Source organism: Struthio camelus, chromosome 23 (assembly GCF_040807025.1).
Source record: "Struthio camelus isolate bStrCam1 chromosome 23, bStrCam1.hap1, whole genome shotgun sequence".
Classification (NCBI taxonomy): Eukaryota; Metazoa; Chordata; class Aves; order Struthioniformes; family Struthionidae; genus Struthio; species Struthio camelus.
The window spans coordinates 3,973,953-3,993,376 of record NC_090964.1 but is presented as its reverse complement, the minus strand read 5'-3'; the positions used below and the strand labels follow the sequence as shown (position 1 = coordinate 3,993,376).

The following is a 19,424-nucleotide window of genomic DNA, read 5'->3' as shown; positions in this document are numbered from 1 at the left end:
CAAATGCAGACAATATGCTCTGCTTGCTGCATGGTCAGGTTCTGGGTATGGTCTCTATTTGCATAGGACTTTGCGAGACCTGTGCCCTGAGACCAGACACCTACGTATGCAAAACAGTAGCTTCTGGACATGTGCAGAAAGTTGACCGCATCTCACTTGCTGCAGGTCTCCAGATCGACCAGGTTGCAAGCATGCAGTGGGTCTGGCTTAGACCCTCTGAGTCGCTGGAGCTACCTATAGGACTTTTTAAACTGGAGCCCTGTGCCATAAGATAGCTTTGAACTGTGATGTTTGCAAGGTGGCCTGTTATCTGTTTCTTAACCTTTTGGCAGCTTGACCACCATTAGGGTTCATCTGTCTTTATTCAACTTCCCTTAATGTACTTCCTTCTCTTCCTTCCCACCCCTTTGAATTTATCAAGCAATGTGGGGAGCCAGTTCCTCTGGGCAGGAGAACCAGTTGCAGATAGAAACATTCACCCTCCAACTCTGAAGCAACTGAGGCTACATTTACACTGGCAAATAAAAGGAGCCAGGAATTTCAACTGGGATGGAAGGGCCTTCTCCCATATAGGTGTTTAGGCTTTCTGGGGGCTCAGTAGAGAGGTGAGCATCACTTTAAAGCAGGATTCTGTTCCTTGCACAGTGAAACTATCTGGGACACTCACTGGCTCTGCCTGGGTTTTGCTTTATTTCCATTATGCACTGGGTGGTTGAGTTCTGTAGAAGGCAAATTGGAGAAGTGAGCAATTGAGGAGCAGTGACTCTTGCTCTGGGGAGACACTCAGCAAGACTATTCAGATATGAATATGTGCATCCACAGAAGAAAGGCAAGGTTCATCGGTAAGTCAGGGGAGGGTCAAGAGAAACCATTTTCAGCTGATCTGTACAGAGCTTACTGGCCATGAGACCAGGGACTGTGGTATTGACTAAAACCTCATTCCCCACTGATTCACCCTGCAATTATGAGATTGAGCAGAAATCATAAACTCCATCTGAACTGTAGTTGTCCTCTTCTTTTTTTCCACTCCTGTGGTTTGAAACTATGTAGAAATGTTTTGGAAGGTTTCTCAATACATGAGTTTAACCATAAGTCTCAGCAGGGGGAACATATTATCAGGGAAAGGCAATTACTGCTTTAGCTGTATGCAAGACACATTACCTTGGAAAGAATCACCATCTTGCCAATAGCTGGCTTCCCACTCTTGGTTTGGCAGGTCTGGAGTGTTCAATTCGGATGAGTTTTGAAAGAATCATTATGCAGCAGTAGTTTCAAAATATTAGTCTACTAATGACTTTTTGCACCAATGAGCGCATGAGAAGTGAAAGCAGCAGAGATTTTTACAATCCTCTGGAGGAGATGCTACAGCGGTGCAAATAATCCCACTTCACAGTCACAAACATTGAATTGTTCTTGAGGGTTGTCTTAAAAATTGTGAGAGAACTTGATTTTCTTGAGTTTTGCCTGTGAGAAAACAAGATTAGTTTCATTATGAATTTAAAAAATCCCTTCTGGAGTATGAGAGTGGTATATTGGCCTGCTCTTACCGTCTGCAGGAGCCTGACTTCAAATCCCAGTTGAACTTAATGATGGAAATGACATTACTGAAATCTCCTGCTCCCAAGCGTGTGTTTGTCTACAGTCAAAGGGAGCAGCCTCGAGCTGGTTCAGGCAGCGTGCATGAGGCTTGGGGAGAATGTGTGGAAGTGCTAGGTCTGCCTTAAAACTACAGACCAGATTTGAATTGGATGGAGCAGAGCCGTGTATTGGTCTTTAAGATGGGAGAAAACTACCGTATTCTGTGAATGTGACCAGGGGAAAGGAAGCTCTTAGCTAGTATTTCCCATATCTGTGTTTGTGGGGAAGAGAGCCTCTCTCCATGCCCAGTTTTCTGGTGGTGATGCTCACCAGGCTGCAAAGCGCTTATTTCTTTTTTTTTTTCTTCTAATTTCAATCGTTATGTTTCTTGGAATATTATTTAGCTCTAAAAATATGCAGATTTTGGAATAATTACTCCGTTTCAGCTCAAACACTTCTCTGGAAAAAACTATTTTAGGTTATGAAAATAAATTAAACACTTGCAAGTGCCTTGCTGGTGAAATGCAAAGTTACTCTAGTTTGTCTGCTTTCCTTGTGGTGCAGATGCTGGTACCCTTTGCTGCCTGGATAGGTGAGAAGGGAAGTTGCTGAAACCATGTGGAATATAAGCAAAAATGAATAAACATAGCATTAAATCCTAGTCTTTTTAATGAGTAGAGAAAGTGTCCTGGATGTCTTCCCTTCTGTTTCTAGCTGTATGGATCCCTGTTTATCTCTGTGGGTCTTTCCCTCCCTGTAGTATCCGAGGGCCTCACAGACATTAATGGATGACTCACAACACATCTGTGAAATAAGGAAGTATCCCCATTTTAGAAACGGGGACTAATGCAGACCGTAGATGATATGACTTGCCCAGTTTCACACAGGAAATGTGTAACTGAAGCGGGAATTGAACCCAAGTCACTTGAGTTTAGTGCTGGATTGCGTTCTCCCCTTTGTAAGTCCAAAGCAGCTCGGCAGATGTTGCGCGTGTGAAATTGATTTAAGAATCGGACACATGAATCATGTTTGTAGATGTCTGAGTAGCTTTAAAACACATAAAGCTGCAGCTTTTAAAAAAAAAAATCTTAAGAAAGAAGACCATAAATGTCCTTTTTTATTTTCTAACAATCAGCCATCATTGAGAAAGAATAAAACTCACAGTGTGCAGCTGCCCCTGGATAAAAGGGAGATTTGGAAAGTACATTTCAGCAAGGCAGCAATTTGAATGCAAAGAGCAGGTCAGGCAGCGGTGAAGTTCAGATGCGTCGAGCGAGCCGACTTCCCCCGAGTAACATGTCGAGAAGCCGCCTGCTGTGCTGAGCTTCCTGCTTGCGTGCATTGTCGCGGGTGCTTCCCCGGGATAACGATCCCTGTACCTTTGTAATCGTACACTCCATCTTCATGCACCCGCTCTGACAAAGCCTTGTGCAGCTCTTTCATGTCTGGAGCCTTTTCCCACACAGCTCCCATCCCTTCTCCTCCCTGCTTTGTCTTCCCGCGCTGCAGCCTCTCCTTCCTTTGGCAGAGGACCACGCAGCATGTGGCCGTGGTGAGTACGACATGGGAAGCCCATGAATTAGCTGGAAGCCTGGCTAGAGGGGAGGGGGCCTGAGGATGGAGACGAACCGCCTTAGCTTTCTTCTCACTTCATATGGACACACTCGTTTTATCCACTAGTCAGAAGAGCGCAGAGTGATCTTTTGCTTCTCCAAGTGTTGCTGTGAGCAAAAGAGGACATGTTCTCTGTCTGTTGTTACTTCTTCCATCAGCTACGTCTGTTCAGGGCATGATGCAAGAGCATCTTCTGTAGAGCTTGGGGTGAGGTGAGTTGGTAGTTGGCGTGGAAGGCCCCTTCTCCTCCAGCTGGGAAGGGCGCGCTCCTCGCTCCACATTTGCTGTGCTTGCCTGCTCAGAAGGGCTTAAGCTTCCATCTGGCAGCGAGTGTTGGAGAGCAGAGAGTCCTTCCTTCTCAAGCAAAAGCAGATGCTGGAAAGGGGAGAGAAGCGTTGCGTGTTCATGTCCCTTTGGGAAAGAGTGGAGGAGGATTAAAAACCCCACAGCTTCTTACCCCGTTCAGCCTGGAAACCTGCTCTCTTGTAATCATCATTATGTCATTGCTGGCAGTGGTTTGGGAAATTTCTTCCCTGCTTACGGGGCGGCTTGAGGACTGTCTGTCCGCAGCAAGCACTGTGGACATGAGGAAGTCGTATGGCCTAGAGATGGGCAGGGGATGTTAGGAGCTTCTGCAGAGTCTGTCAGCGTTAACTCATGCTGTGCATACCTTTCTCTCTGCGGCCTTGCCCACGCACCCTCACAAAGCTCGCCACGCAGTAAACTGCTCATCACAGGCCTTTGTTTTCTGTGGTGCGTAGCACTGAGCACATTGGTGGGACTCACAGATAAATATATTGTGGCTTGTGGATGTAGCTGATTCTGAATCCAAAGGTTCATTGATAGCAGGTACAAGCACAAAACGCCTGTGTGACTTTGTGGTCTCTTGGTCTGTGGAGTTCAGCAATGAGTCTGTCTGGCTAGTGGCTCTTAAACTGCAGAGCGCAACTCTGAGTGCTGAGCTGAAAGAGGGAGCAGGACTTGAGGTTTACACCTTTCTCCACCATCACACAGATCTACAGAGTGAAGGTCTCATTTGTTTCTTCTCTGTCTTTGATTCATATCTCTCAAGTTCCTGGCTGTAGAATGGTTCAGTCCCAGCCACAAAAAGAAATATGCCACACTGATGAGGGGGTTGGGATGCTAATTTGGGGTCTGAGATGTGGGCTCCAGCTCCTTTAAAGGGCAGGAAACCCAAGTCTTCCATTTCATGGAAGTGGCTATGTGCTACACTGCTTGGCAGTGGGCATCTCTTCCAGCATGGATGTTGTATTCATAAGTCAGGGTGGAGGCATCGGTTGATATTAGATGCCAACAAGACTTAAGATGGTCTGAATTGTTGCCTGAGACCTGGCTGGATTTTAGGAGATGAAGCCCTGAGGGAGGTGGAATTTCAGCCCTCTCCCAGCCAAACAAGCGCTTGTTGTGCCAGGATTTGTGGTGGCTGCAATATGGAGTTTGACACTTCACCAAGCTTCTTTCCACTTTGGGCCTAGGATTTGGGAGGGGAGAGGGATGCTTTCAGGCACTGCAGTGCCTAGGATTTGGGAGGGGAGAGGGATGCTTTCAGGCACTGCAGTGCCTAGGATTTGGAAGGGGAGAGGGACGCTTTCAGGCGCTGCAGTGCCATCTACCTCTTCTCAGTTTTTCCTAAGCTTACAGCTTCTGAGCGTCTGGATAGCAAAACTAGTATGCAAAGCTCAGGGTGGAAAAACAGCCTTTTTCTCATGGCTGTAATTGGCCATATTCCTCTGGTGAGAGGCTGCCACTTGCCTAAGTCTTTAGTTTCCAAAATAATTCTCATTTAGATGTTTATTCGTCCGCATCTGCCTGGATAGAATTGGTGTTCCTGTGCAGATGCACGCATGTCCCTTGGGACGGCATGGCACACGTCCAAGGGTTTCTGTGGTCTACAGAAGTGGGCTGGCGACGCGACACATCACTGCTGCACAGGAGGCGCAGCCCCCGCAGGAATGTGAGCTTGGGCTCCCTGCTGCAACCCTGTCTTCACCAACCCAGCGTTGCCATGAGGAGGTGGCACTGGGGTTGGGGTCTGAACAGAGCTGCACTGCATTTTCAGGGGGAGGAAGGGGGTGGGGAGGTGGAGATTTGCATAGCATGGTCAGGTCTGTCGTAGCAGGGGGTCAGGGAATAAATACGGAGCAATCCACAGAGATGGACACAGTGGGTCAAAAAACCAAGGAGGCAACAAGCTCCAGCTGAAGGCCGGGAGGAGGGAGAGGTGACAAGAGTGCAGCTCATTTAAAACTCTGGAAACATCTAGTCTAGGGGAACACAAGCCCAAAAGGTAAAGACTGTCTTGCAGCCACCAGCTGTGGAAGGAGTTGCTGACTCTGAACACCAAACCCCTTGAAGTTTTCACAGATTTGGCTCTAATCCCGAGAGACCTGAAACCACTTTTGAAATTATTAACCAGGGTTTCTGTGAAATCAAAAACTGTGTACTGGAGGTGGCTTCAGTAAGCAAAATGTGTTAATACCTTTTGTTCTTTTCGTTGTCCAGAAACACTGTGACCATATAGGAAAGGGAGAGGCGTGTTTAGTTCTGTTTCTGCCTCTGTTATTATTCTGTAAGGTGAGTGCTGCTGGCAGGTTTGAACTCCTCTGTTGCAGAGAGCGGGTTGCACTGCCGCCACTGAACAGAGAATGTGGTGATGGGGATGTAGACTTAGAGGAACCGTACGTTTTCCTATGAAATTTCAAAGCTTGTATCTCTGAAGGGAACGTTTTTTTCCTTGCAGGTAAAGTATACTCAGAACTCTCATGGTTCATACTCGGGGTCATTTTTCAGAGTAGATCTTTGCTTAGGATCTTGCTTTCCTTTGTCTAAGCTTGAGCTACGGAACAGTACATGTGCAGATCAATGCATTTGTGATAGGGGCTTTGTAGAAGATGAGTATGGAGGAACTTAACAGTAGAAGACTGATCCAGTTTATTTAGAACTAAAGATGATCTAAAAGCAAAACTCAGGATTAAATATCAGCTTTGACGGGAGAGCTCTAGCATCTGTGTGCTGATCTAAATCGTCAATATCTGAGCACAGCTGAAATCTGTATCTGAGCGCAAAGCTGTTGGCTCATCTTGTGTTGCATCTGCCCAGCGCCTAGCGAGGCTGTGATTTCCCTTGCAGCCTCCTAAGGAAGGAGGAATACCCCACGGTGATGCATTTTCTGTGAGCATGCATGTCACCATCAGAACAGACTTGCTGGAGGAGGTTAATGCAGTCACTGAGGGCTTCTCCAGCTGTTGGGACTGAGTTTGTGTACTGTTTCGGTTACCAAGCAATCCACTCCATCAGGGCACCTGATGCAAGTCCTGTGTGCTCACTGCTGAGGTGGCATTTTAATATATGCGCATTATGATTCCAATGTGCTATTTCTTTTACAGACTGAATTAAATCCTGGGGAAACAAAAGAGACACACCATCAAAATCATAGGATATCAAGTCCACTGTAAGTACTCTCTGTTTTCCCTTAGTGAGTTATCCTAGATGTGTGCACTGCCCTTTGCAGTAGACTGGACCTGGGAACAGGACTTGCTTTTCTGTTTGTCTAGTTACTCTATTTTTTCTTAGCTATATTTGAGAAGCATTTACCTAACAAGTCCTATCACTGCTACAGCAGCAGGATTTTATATTATTGAGTCTTGTTATAGGAGGTAGTGACAGAAGATCTCCTAGCGCTGCTCACTGTTTGCACAGTAAATCCCTCTGTCATAAATCACTTTTGAAGTCTAAGGCAGTATCTGCCCTGTCATTCAAAGCTGTGGTCAGTACCTAGTTGTGAAGACCATGACATCCAGGTAGCAGAATGCCCTGTTATCCTACCTCCACGTGCTACTCATAAACTCATCTGCTTTTAGAAGACCTTACCTTGCAGAATTTCCTAAGAGCCAAGGAACTTTGTGAACAGCTGAATAAAGGGAGTCTGGTTCCCCATAGATATGTCTCTCCAGATTGGTTCATCTGTAGTCTAAAAGGAGTCAATGCTAAATGTGGATTTTTCTGTGAACCGAACCCTGGTAGGGGCTCTCCCTCACATAGCTGCCAATAAGGGGGGAGCTATACTTTTCCCTCAGTAGGGCAGAAATAGGAACTTGTCCTTTGCTTTAGTTCACTCATTTGCACAAAATTTGCAGAATTCTGAAGATATTTAACATATCTCGTCACTGGTCAAATCTGGCTGAAACTGGCCAAATGGCTGAAGAGCTATCATGGGGAACAAACAGGCTATAGCACATCAGAAATTCTCGCCTAAAGCTGGCATCCTCAAAAACCAGGCTAAAATTCAGTGTATAGAAGAAAATGCTGCTTGTTGTGGTTGGAATAGCATAGGAAAAGGAGAGTTTCTGTTGGAATAGCTTCACACTAATCCCACTGGATCTTAATCAAGCTGAAACAGGACCTAACAGAAGAGAAAATCCTTCCATCTGTTTGAGCATTGCTAACAGCAGAGTTTTGCCACCAAGAGGATTTTAAGGAACCGTTGTAATTAGATGTTTCAGTGCACTGGAAACAAAAGGCAAGGAATATAATGCCAAGTGTTGCAGTTTTCCACATGTCACTTAAAAGGAATGAATTTTGGAGGCCAATCATAATGTAGACAAAAGCCCAATTCCTTTAACTGTCCTTTCAGTGAAATTCCCACCTGGTGCTGAGGGGCAGATGTGAGGTGCAGTCTGCAGCATTTCCCTTATCGCTTGTGTGGGGTCACAATTCCAAATCAGCTGGCAAACAGCTTGTTTGGGTGCGTGGCTACATATATGCGATGATAGCCCCAGCCATGCAGGGGCCAGCCTAAGGCTTGACACTGATTAGATCTTCCTTAAACCTTTTTGGAGAACTTTGGTGAGGTCTAGGTGTTGGAGAGCGTTGCAAGAGGCAGCGAGCACAAACTGGACCACAGGAAGTTCCATCTGAACCTGAGGAAAAACTTCTTGACTGTGAGGGTGACAGAGCACTGGGACAGGTTGCCCAGAGAGGTTGTGGAGTCCCCTTCGCTGGAGATATTCAAAACCTGCCTGGATGCGATCCTGGGCAATGTGCTCTAGAGGACCCTACTTGAGCAGGGGGGTTGGACTTGATGATCTCCAGAGGTCCCTTCCAACTTTGGCCATTCTGTGATTCTGTGATTCTATGAGAGACTGTGCACCTGGACCTCTTCACAGGAATTAATTTCAGCCAGAACAAGGTAATTCAAAATTGCCAACAAAACTATCTAAAAAAACATTTCTGAGTATTTTATTTTAGGCTTTAGGGTAAAATTCTGGTTGCATTAAAATCAGAGAGAATTTTGTCATTGATTTCATTCACCAGGGTTTGTTTCTGTCATTTCAAATGAAGCAGACATTTTCTTTTCTTGTTTACTCCATTGCATTTCAAATAAAACCCTAAGAAATGATGTTTGAATAGAAATAATAACTGGAATCCCCAGTTTTAGTGCCTGTATTTTGAATTTGGCCACAGACAATATTAGCTGCTGGAATCCATATGCCATCAAATCCGTATTTTTTTTTAAGATCTGCTGAAGCCGTGCCGATGCCATGTGTGTGTGCATCCTTCTAGAGAATGCAGTGCAGAATACATGCTAAAAAAAAGTTGGCATTGATAAGCAAAAACAGTAGAGGCATAACACACATGACAGAGAGAGGGAACTGCTTAAGGCAGGAGGAGACAGAGATGAAAGTAAAAGTGAAAGACATTCCTTTTCTGAGAAGTAGGAGAATTGGGAAAGTTGGATGAAAATAAAAAGGCTAAAGTCTGGAGATAAGAGTTTGACTGGGTGGAACAGAATAAAAACTGGAACGAAAATGAGGAAGAATGAAATCAGTATCTTTTACCGTCTATTTGGTCCCATCACATTTTGCAGAAGGAGCCAACAGGAAGGTGTCTTCAGGTAAAGGAGCTCTATGAATGGCTTACCTATACCAGCAGCTACTCTGAGTTACGTCAGAGCTGGGCGGAGTGGAGTCAGGGATCTACAACCTGCTCTTTGGAAGCTCTTGTTCCCTTGCTTTACTCATGTCTGCAAGTTCATAGCAGAGAAAGCCTGCCACAATTGTTAACTGAAGGGACTTGTTTTTTTCTACTTCTTTATTTTGCACCGTTGAATATTCCTTGGAGACTTATGAATCTGAAGTAATGGTGTTGGGCTAGGAGAATTATTTTTTTGCCATTACCATTCCAGGGGCCATTTCTAGTAGTGAAAGAAACGTGTAGAAAATAGTCTGAATTGCCCTGGAATGGCCATGTTCACTGCTGTAGGCAGCAGGTGTCATTGTTTGCTGACTAGTTCTTAAAATGTTAACTTTTATGCAGAGTCCCTAACAAAATCCGCTGGGGCCCGTGTATTCGTCAGAGGAGGATGATGGTAGTCTGAACATTTGGGACGCTACTGAATCATCTCAAAAAGCTTCCTCACAGCCCTAATTATTATACACTTAGGAGTAGATATGGAGGCTATAGGAGAAAACAGAGTATTAACATATTTTTCAAGCATTCTTTAGTTGGCAGTTCTTAAATGTGAGTGTTTGAGCTTGTGGGAGGCAGTGTTCACTTTGCACTAGCTGAAAAAGCCTCTGCTTAAATACGCTTCTACCAAGCTAATGTACTCTTGTGCATCATAAGTGGGGCAAAGAACACCATCTTAGGCAAAAATCAACATGATAGATCACCTCCGCAACTGTGTTTAATCTTTAGTAGTTTTTGGCGTAGAGAGGATCGTATAGCGTTATCCAAAACCTACCCCTAGATCTCACGCTGATTCAGTTCACTGGGACCTGGATGGTCTGTAACAGCCAGCATTCCCCTTTCATTCCTGTCCATGCACGACAAATGAAAATGTGAAGAGAAGTTACTCAATGAAATAAAAAATGAAATTCTGTTTTTCACAACCTTTTGGCTTGAAAACACCACTGAGGGGCAGTGGTGCCAGAGTCTAGACCAGACCAAACCTGGTGTTAGTCAGCCTTCAGGAGCCACCACACTCTAAAAAGGGGTTTCAAAATGTAACTAATTACTCCTCAAAGCAATAAGCCCATAAACATGAGACACGTTTCTTAGCAAGTCTGTGCAGGTGCAGGTGCTCTGCAGGCCCTAGGAAGATGTGAAGCTCATGCTGGGGTGGGGAGCAGAACTCGTATTTGGGGAAAAGGAAAGGGAAACATTAGGGTAGGGCTGATCTTCTGTGCATTTACCTATGATGTGGGTGTCACAGCTGTCCAAGTAAGCCATTACTCTAATCAATAAAAGGTGACATCTCAGGGCGACTGATCCCACTGAGCTGAGACCTTAATATGGGATGTATTGCCCCTAAGTGGGACCTGCCCCTCTCAGTGATTATATGAGGAATTGTCTCTATAGACTTGAACCCTGACTTTTGGATGTCTAAGGTTAGGTAAAATGAATCCCATCCCACGAATAGACAGGTTTTAACCCCTTTTGTAAGCTCCAGCTAGTCATGCTTTATCCTAGGGTGTTACTGTATGTTTATACTCATGTGTTCTTTATATCTTGTTGAATGGGGAGCATCTGCAGGGTTGTAGGAATGAGTAAAGAATGGGTAGTCCTAGGAAGACTTCATATTGAATACAACTGACCAGTTCTGCTGATTCTTTGCTGTTATTCCTTGGGAATACAGCATTCCTTTGGGCTGCTGGGCAGCTGAGATCTGAGGCGCATGAGGTGAAGGCCGCTGTCCTTCCCTGTTTTGCCCAGTTTACATTTTGGCCCAGTCCAAACGTCCTTCTCCTGAACCGGCCAGGATCAAAGCAGTAGGGCTAAGTTCCCACAGCAGAGCCAATGCAGTTCTGTTACAGCAATATGAGCTGCATCCTAAAGCAGACAGTAGCTTCGCAAGGGAGGAAGATACCTCTTTATACCTCGCTGTAAATTATACATATCAATTTACTGTACTTTAAAAGCACCACACTTTTTTTTCTTCAAAGTTGTTCTCCCCCCATTTTCTATTCCACCTCTTGGTGATGCTTTCTTTTTTCAGTGAAATCAGAGTATTCCTCCCCAAGAGTCTCATTAATAGCTTTATCTGCTGACAAGTATGGTAGGTTTAGTAGAGCTTCCTATTAATTTCATTGTAGAAAGGTTTCCCCTTTATAAAGAGTCGATTTTGACATTCTACATATAGTGCATGCTATAGAAGTTGGACTTGCATCATTGTTCGTTAGCAGAAGGCAGGAAATTAAAGAGGCAAAGTTTCAGTAAAAGAGTTTGTATGCTTTTTCTTTACCTGCTATTGTTGAAAATGGCACAAAAGATTATTGCAAGCTTAAGAAAAGATTTTACGCAGAACAGATTTGCTCTTTGTCAGTGAATGTATGTGTTGTATTAGGCTGTGTTTTATGTATAGTCAGTTTTACTGTATAGTCTATTTGGAAGGGAAATATAATTATAAAAATTGTAAAGCCATAAATGTTTACGGAAGATTAGAAGGAATTCAAGTTTGAAACCATTTTAATGCGTATTTCAAAACTGATTGTGTTTCAAGTTACTGTCTTTGGTTACTATTAGAATGCCAGGTTATGCGTGCGTTAAACTCAGCGTAAGTCCCTGAGGTTTGACTTAGCAGAATTTATGTTTGCATTACCATTAAAAATAAAGTCTCCTAATTGGTAGACTTTTGAACAATTATTCAGAATTTCTTTTGTGCAGAATGTTGTGATCCTCTATAAAAGTAGCAATGTTTAATTATTTAAATACAAATGCTGAAGTAATTTTTTGTGTGTGTTTGTTTTGTCTTGGTTGATGTAATTGCAGAAATGTGGGAAATACTTTTCCAAGGCCTTTGAACTCAAAAGTGGAACAGAAGGAAGACACAGGGGGACAGACACCATTCAGTGTTATTTTCCTTGCACAGGAAAAAAAGATCATTATGAGATGAGCACTAAAGTTTCAAGTTTTCAAAGGTTTGCATAACAAACAAGAGACACATTGTGGGTTGCATCTTGACTTTGAAGGCTTGCCACTGTCAACTGAAATAAAATGGCAAGGTTTAAAGCCTTAACCAAGTTCACAAGGAAAATATTTGGACTAAAAGTTTTGGAAAGTTTTCTCTCTTTGAAGTAGTTTGTCATGTGTTACCAATGTGAACTTTATTGACCTTGAAACGTTTTTTTTTTTTTTTTTGAATCAAATAGCAACTAGTGACACTTCAGTAAAATCTTAAATCAACAACCATCCCCTGGCGGCTCCAGCTTCGTAGCAAATGCAGGCAGAACAGGGAATCTACAGAAGAGACCTTTATTATTCGTAAATGAAGCCTGCCAAAACCTTCCCAAAATAGCATTCAAAGACCCTTTTAAGGTCATGGATCCTGAACAAAGCCAGAAGAGCACAAAAAAGGCTGAGGAAAGTCCAAGAAAGAGGCTTCCCAAAGGAGAGGCTTTCCAAGCCAGTATTTCATCTGCAGCTACGTATCAGGGCAGCTCTGCTTCTTCACAAGGAACCCCTCTCCGAGATATCATATCGCAGCAGCACTTTTCTGGCTCTTTGCCGATTCCAAGAGAGGAATCTCAGGAGAAGACTGGACATCAGAAGCAACCTAAGCCTTCCTCTTTTGAGCATCCACCCCATGTTTCACAGCTTCAGCAACACGCACTGTCACCAGCATTTATGTCTCCTGGGAAACCAGAGCATGTCCTTGAAGGGCCCACATGGCAGCTAGTTGATCCAGTAAGACCAGGTCCCTCTGGCTCCTTTTCATCACCCGGGCTTCATTCTCATCACGGCCAGCTCTTACCTTCCCATTCACCAATCATTCCTGGAGAGGACATGCCGTCTGTTCAAAAGGTCTATATCCCTCGCCCTTCACAGGTTTCCTTAAAGCAAGCTGAGGAAGTGCACAAGAAGGAAAAGAAACCTCAGAAGCCAGGCAAATATATTTGCCAGTACTGCAGCAGGCCTTGTGCTAAGCCAAGTGTGCTCCAAAAACATATCAGGTCACACACGGGTGAGAGGCCATACCCTTGCATTCCATGTGGCTTTTCTTTTAAGACTAAGAGCAATTTGTATAAACATAGGAAATCTCATGCTCATAGAATAAAAGCTGGGCTGGCCTCAGGAATTGGAGCGGAGATGTATCCGTCTAGCTTGGAAATGGAAAGGATTGGTGGGGAGGACTTTGAAGAGCCAACTGAAGGAGAAAGCACAGATTCAGAGGAGGAAACAGGTGCAATGTCAGGCCATTCAGTAGAGCTCTCACCGAGGCAAAAGCACAGCCTGTTATCCAGTAGTTTGTTGAGTGCAGGAAGCCAAGGCTCCAGCCACGATCGGTGTTCATTGTCTCATTCCAGTATGTCTCAGTCTCTTGAGGACAGCACCCAGTTTGTGGAGCCATCATCAGACCATGCTCTGAGCCATAAATCTGAAGATACTCATACTATAAAACAGAAGCTTGCGCTCCGCTTAAGTGAGCGCAAGAAGGTCATAGATGAACAAGCTTTCCTGAGCCCTGGAAGCAAAGGAAGTACTGAGTCAGGCTACTTCTCAAGATCAGAAAGTGCAGAGCAGCAGATCAGCCCACCAAATACTAATGCAAAATCTTATGCAGAAATTATTTTTGGGAAATGTGGTAGGATTGGGCAAAGGACTGCAATGTTAGGTACAAACACAACCCAGGGGGTTCCACACCTGTCTACTGAAGAGAAGCCTAGTATAGTACCGTTATCTGTGCCTAGAACACAGGTTATTGAACACATCACTAAGCTAATTACAATTAATGAAGCTGTTGTAGATACCAGTGAAATAGATAGTGTTAAGCCTAGAAGAAGCTCTTTATCTAGACGTAGCAGCATCGAATCTCCAAAGTCTGGTGTATATAGAGAACCGTTTCAGTTTGACATCAAGTCTGGTTCCAGTAGCCAGTTGGATGCATCAAAAGTGTTGACATCCCATAGTGAAAAAATTAAGCCCGAACAATCATTGTTGTCACTTCAGCAATCCCACAGTGCCACAGAGACAGTGCCTCTCCTAAGAAGCCACTCAATGCCTTCTGCTGCATGCACTATAAGCTCCCCACATACCTTTAGAGGTAGCTATTCATTTGATGATCACATCATGGAGCCTGAAGTCTTAAGCCGCAGTCAAGTGTTTTCTTCCCATCCTCGAATGCTCAAACGACAACCAGCTATTGAGCTACCTTTGGGAGTAGAATATGTCTCAGAGGAGGCTAGCTCTGTGAACAAAGAAGCTGTTTCCAAACCTCCTGAGGAGCCTGAAACCAAGGAAAGCGATCTTACCAAAAAGTCTCGGAAGGGTCCGAAAGTTAAAGGGTTCATGTATGAGTGTAACATATGTGGTGCTCGGTATAAGAAAAGGGATAATTACGAAGCCCATAAGAAATATTACTGTTCAGAACTGCAGCTCTCAAAGCCTCGTTCTTCCAGTTCCCATACCTCTTCAGAAACTGAGAAAAGTGCTGTGGATCCTGACACGTGGCCCCAGATGATGCATTACAAGCTGGGGAGCAGTTTGGAGCTTACCCCGCTCCGAAAAAGACGGAAAGAAAAGAGTCTTGGTGATGATGAAGACCCTCCAGCTTTTGAGCTGTCTGACACTCCCTCCTCCAGTACTGGGCCAGGGACTCAGTTTGCAAACCCAGCAGCATCTGATGTTGCTTTAAACTTAACCCGTGAATCCATTAAGTCACCAGCAGATCCGGGTAAATCCGCACCTTCTGATGTTAGTGCCAGCTTTCATTCTAGGAATACCAAGCTGACTTCGAGTACAGAGAGCAAAGAGAGAAGAACAACCTCAAAGGAGATCTCTGTCATCCAGCATACGAGTTCTTTTGAGAAGTCTGACTCTATAGAACAGGTGAGCAGCTTGGAGGGAGAAGAAAAACCCTTGTCACAGTACTCATCTCAGCCGACAACACAGCACAGCCGGCCACCTCATTCCGTGCAGCCCAAGCTGGTACGCCAACCCAACATCCAGGTCCCAGAGATTCTGGTCACTGAAGAGCCTGACAGAGCAGAAATGGAACCAGAGCCTCCTCCGAAAGAGCCAGAAAAAACTGAGGAATTTCAGTGGCCACAGAGAAGCCAAACCCTTTCTCAGCTCCCTGCAGAGAAACTCCCACCAAAAAAGAAAAGGTTGCGGCTAGCAGAAATGGCTCAGTCCTCTGGAGAGTCCAGTTTTGAATCAGTTTCTCTCACTAGAAGCCCAAGTCAGGAAAGCAGCATATCCCATGGCTCCAGCCATTCTGTGTCATTTGATCGTGAAGAACACAGTAAGTCGGAGTCAGCCAGTCAGCCCTCTGAATCCCACACAAAGCCTCTTGGTGTTGGCTCACATATGTTGATGGTACCAAGCCACCACCATCATTCGAGGGAAATGCGAAGATCTGCTTCTGAACAGACACCAAATGTGTCCCATTCTTCCCAGATGTCAGAGACTCGCAGTAAGTCATTTGACTATGGGAGCTTGTCATCCACTCCTGCCTCGACACCTGGTCCATCAGCTTCCTCAGCTCCACAGGAGAGAAGAAAATGCTTTCTCGTTAGGCAAGCATCTCTCACTAGGCATCCAGAGCATGAGCCAGACTTGGCCCCAAAAGGTCGGCAAGATGCAGACGATCCAGTTCCTCCTTCCTCAAGTAAATCTCCTGCTACAAGTTTGCCCCATCAGCCAACGTCTTCGTCCTCTTTGCCCTCTCACGGTACTTACCCAGCTGATAAGAGTCAGCCCAAAGACAGCCCTCAGCCAGCATATACCCAGCCATACACAGAAGCTCTGCAAGTCTTTCATCATCCTGTACCACAACTAACACTGCATGAAAAGCAGTACATGTCCCCACAGGTTTCTGTCTTTCCCTACCAGCATCTCCTGCCACAGCCGGGGCAGTCTGCAGAGCTCTTTGCTGCACACACTATGTCTGACATCCTCTCTGCTCAATTCACCATGCCTCAGATTCCTCCCTCTATATTTCAGACCCCACCACTTCCTCTCCAGCAAACGCTCATCCACCCAGGTCAGCTTCATGTCACTGCACCATTAATGTCTCACCCCGCCGACATGCCGTTCAGGCAGCATCCTTCGTTTCTACCGGTGCATTACCCTGGCTCCTCACCGATCCCTTCTGCCTTTTTTCTGCCTCTTCAGTCTCAGTTTGCTATCCAGTTGCCAGGTGAAGCTGGTGGACATTTACCGCAGATCAAATCCAGTTTATTCCCTGCAGCAGGAACCTCCAGTCTTTCCCCGTGCACAGAATATGGCTCAGACAGTAGGTTACATTCTCTGACCTGCACAACAAGCCCTTCGGTGTCCGTATCCACGTCTCAGCTGGTTGTTCCTACACGGTCAGACCCAATGGTGTCGCTTGTTGTTCCTGTTCGCATACAGACAAATATGCCATCCTATGGGAGTGCAATGTACACAACGCTTTCCCAGATTCTGGTCACTCAATCCCAGTGCAGTTCCTCTTCTATTATTCTCCCAAAATTTGATGATCACCAGTCCAAGAGTACCCTGGTCTGTAGTGCTGATGTTCATGGAATAGGTTTAGATCTAGCACAAATGATCACAGAAGATCAGAGAAGCATTTTCCAGAGCCCCTATCTGAGAGTGCCCTTACCCTTACCAGAACGAAAAGGCTATATGCCACTCACCTCCCCATCAGACAGCGTCCTCGGATTGGAAGGAGGCCCATCAACAGTCGGTGGAAGCAAACGGATGCTCTCGCCAGCTGGTAGTTTGGAGTTGACAATGGAAACACAACAGCAGAAAAGAGTGAAAGAGGAGGAAGTGTCTGAAGCAGAAGAAAAGTTGGAAGTGGTGAAGCCACCCAGTGCAATAGATGAAGGGAAAAAGCAGGATAAATCTCACTTTCTTGCAGAAAGCCAAGGCAGGGTTGAGGTTGAAACACCACCTAGTTTGTCCTTAGACCAGTCAGAGCCAAAGGAAATCCCGAGTACTTTGCAGCAAGCTGTCTCCCATTCAGGTTCTTCAAGTTTTGAGGCACTGGAAGAGTATAAGCAGCCAGCTGGCAAGCAATTCCTCAGCAAGGCACCTTTGCAAACCGTGAAGAAAGAAGACCCCAAAGAGCTGGTGGAGCCCTCTCCACCAAACCCTCCAAGCCCTGCACCTCAGTCTGAGGTTACTCACAGTGCAATGAAGTCTCGAGAAGGTACAGATATGAAGAAGGTACTTCAATTCCCCAGTCTCCACACAACCACTAATGTCAGTTGGTGCTATTTAAACTACATAAAGCCAAATCACATCCAGCAAGTCGATCGACGGTCCTCAGTGTATGCCAGCTGGTGTATTAGCTTGTATAATCCTAACCTTCCGGGTATATCCACTAAGGCAGCCCTATCCCTCCTGAGGTCCAAGCAGAAGGTGAGCAAGGAAACCTACACCATGGCTACAGCTCCACGTCCAGAGGCAGGCAGGCTTGTCCCGTCCAGCTCCCGGAAGCCAAAAATGACAGAGGTAATGCAGCCGTATGCTTTTCTCCTTATCTGTTTGGATACATGGGAATTGGGGGATGAGGGGTGGGGAATTACTGTTGTTCATTTAAAAGGATTATGCTTATCCCTTTCTCAGTTTGGTAAACACTTGTTCTCAAATAAACTTTTAGAATGAAGAACCTAAATTGCACTATAATCCAAAAAAGGGCAAGCCTGCTCCGAGGTAGCGTGCCATATTTCTGTACTCCAGTTTCTCCTTGTCTTGTAATCCAAAGGGCATGTAGGAATCACCACTACACTGTGAACTACCACTGCTTGATAACAAAGGATTACACTTGATTTGCATTTGTGTCTTGATAGTTCAAATAGCTTTACAGCCTTTTTATAAACACTCTCATAATTCCATACATTTTTGCATGTTATAAATGAAAAAGGATTACCTTGGTAAAATGGGATTCTGTCTGGTTGTGCATCTACGGATTTCACATTAAGGAACATGGAAAAGCATCCTTAAAAGTATTTAAAAATATTAAAGGGAGATTTACCAGCATATTTAGGCCCCCAGGAAGTGTATAGGCATGCAGTGACATCTATAAAATTGCCTCAGTAGGTTAGGCATGTGGTCCAGTTGCTGAAACACCCATGTTGTTTAGCCCATTTGGTTAATATCCTTAGGTGTCTACCTGCTTTTCTAGATATCTAGGAATATTTTATTCCTAGTACTTAGAGTTAAGAGGAGCAAAGCAAACAGCTTCCCACAGCCAGAGCTCTCCAAAGTCATTGGCCACATGAGCATAGAAATCTGTAAGACACTGGCTGTAACAGCCTAGTGTTTTTCACCTCATTTTGAGTCCAGATTTTTCCCCTCTCAGTTAATGCTAAACCATACCGATCCCTTTAATCCCGGTCATGTTCATGTAGATTAGCAAACAGAATAGCTCTGAAGGTTTTGCAACTTGATATTCATCTCAAGTCATTTTATATTGATGGATTATTCATTTTATTTCTGAATCATGAAATGAACCCTGAATATTGAATTTATCATAATCGCTGCTGCAGCTGCTGCTTATAAGTAAGTCTTAAAATACACATTAGAGTCCCTGTGGTTCAGTAAGTCTTTATTTTTATTCAGCATTTCCATCATTCTCCTGCAGAAAGACAGAGTCTTTCCCAAAGACAGAATTTCTAGGGACCTGTGCAGTGCAGTGATCACACTAATGCTTGATATTTATGCATTCTTTTTTAAAGGATTTTCTCTGAAAGGTGTTGTACCATCCTTGGTCTCATTCTCTAATGGAAGTGTCCGTGCTCCTCTGAACTTCGCTCTGTAGCATGGCACTGAGATGCACAAAAAGCAGTGCATTTCAGAAATATGAGAGAGAACTCTTAAAGCTGATTTAAAATATTTAGTAAGCCTGAAGTCAAAGGTTAAGCTTTGGACAGGAATGATTCAGCCCTTAGATGTGTTTCACTGCGTTCCTTAACTTAAAAGACTCAAACAATTTTTAAACAAAATCCTACAAAGTGACTGATGGTGAAAATTAAGGTTTTTGTAGTACAGTTTTCAAAAGTAAGAGTTTGTCCTGATATAACTGCAAAATGAAATTTTGCACCTAGGAAATGGTGTAGCCTAATTTTAATATTAATATCTGCCACTGAAAGGAGTGGGTTTTGCAGAAATTATGTTAATTTCAATGGAGATAAATTGACCTCATGCCAAGTAGAGAAATCATTTTGAATTAGATGATCAGTGGGAGTGAAATTCTCAGTTTAGTCTTTAAAGTACATGAC

The 19,424-nt window shown here is 44.5% G+C and overlaps 1 protein-coding gene across 13 annotated transcripts in view; it reads left to right on the top strand.

Annotated features, from left to right (window-relative positions):
• The window catches only part of HIVEP3 (HIVEP zinc finger 3), a 335,389-nt gene that overhangs the window by 252,060 nt on the left and 63,905 nt on the right, over positions 1–19,424 (top strand). For 10 of the 13 annotated variants that reach the window (XM_068917181.1, XM_068917189.1, XM_068917180.1 and 7 more), the window contains 2 exons: positions 6,600–6,664; positions 11,983–17,655. In XM_068917181.1, coding sequence (XP_068773282.1) covers positions 12,532–17,655 — 5,124 coding nt within the window. In that variant the 5' untranslated portion in view covers positions 6,600–6,664; positions 11,983–12,531. Of the gene's footprint in view, positions 1–6,599; positions 6,665–8,051; positions 8,402–11,982; positions 17,656–19,424 lie in introns of all 13 variants that reach the window. The other 3 variants (XM_068917183.1, XM_068917185.1, XM_068917188.1) reach the window with 3 other exon arrangements.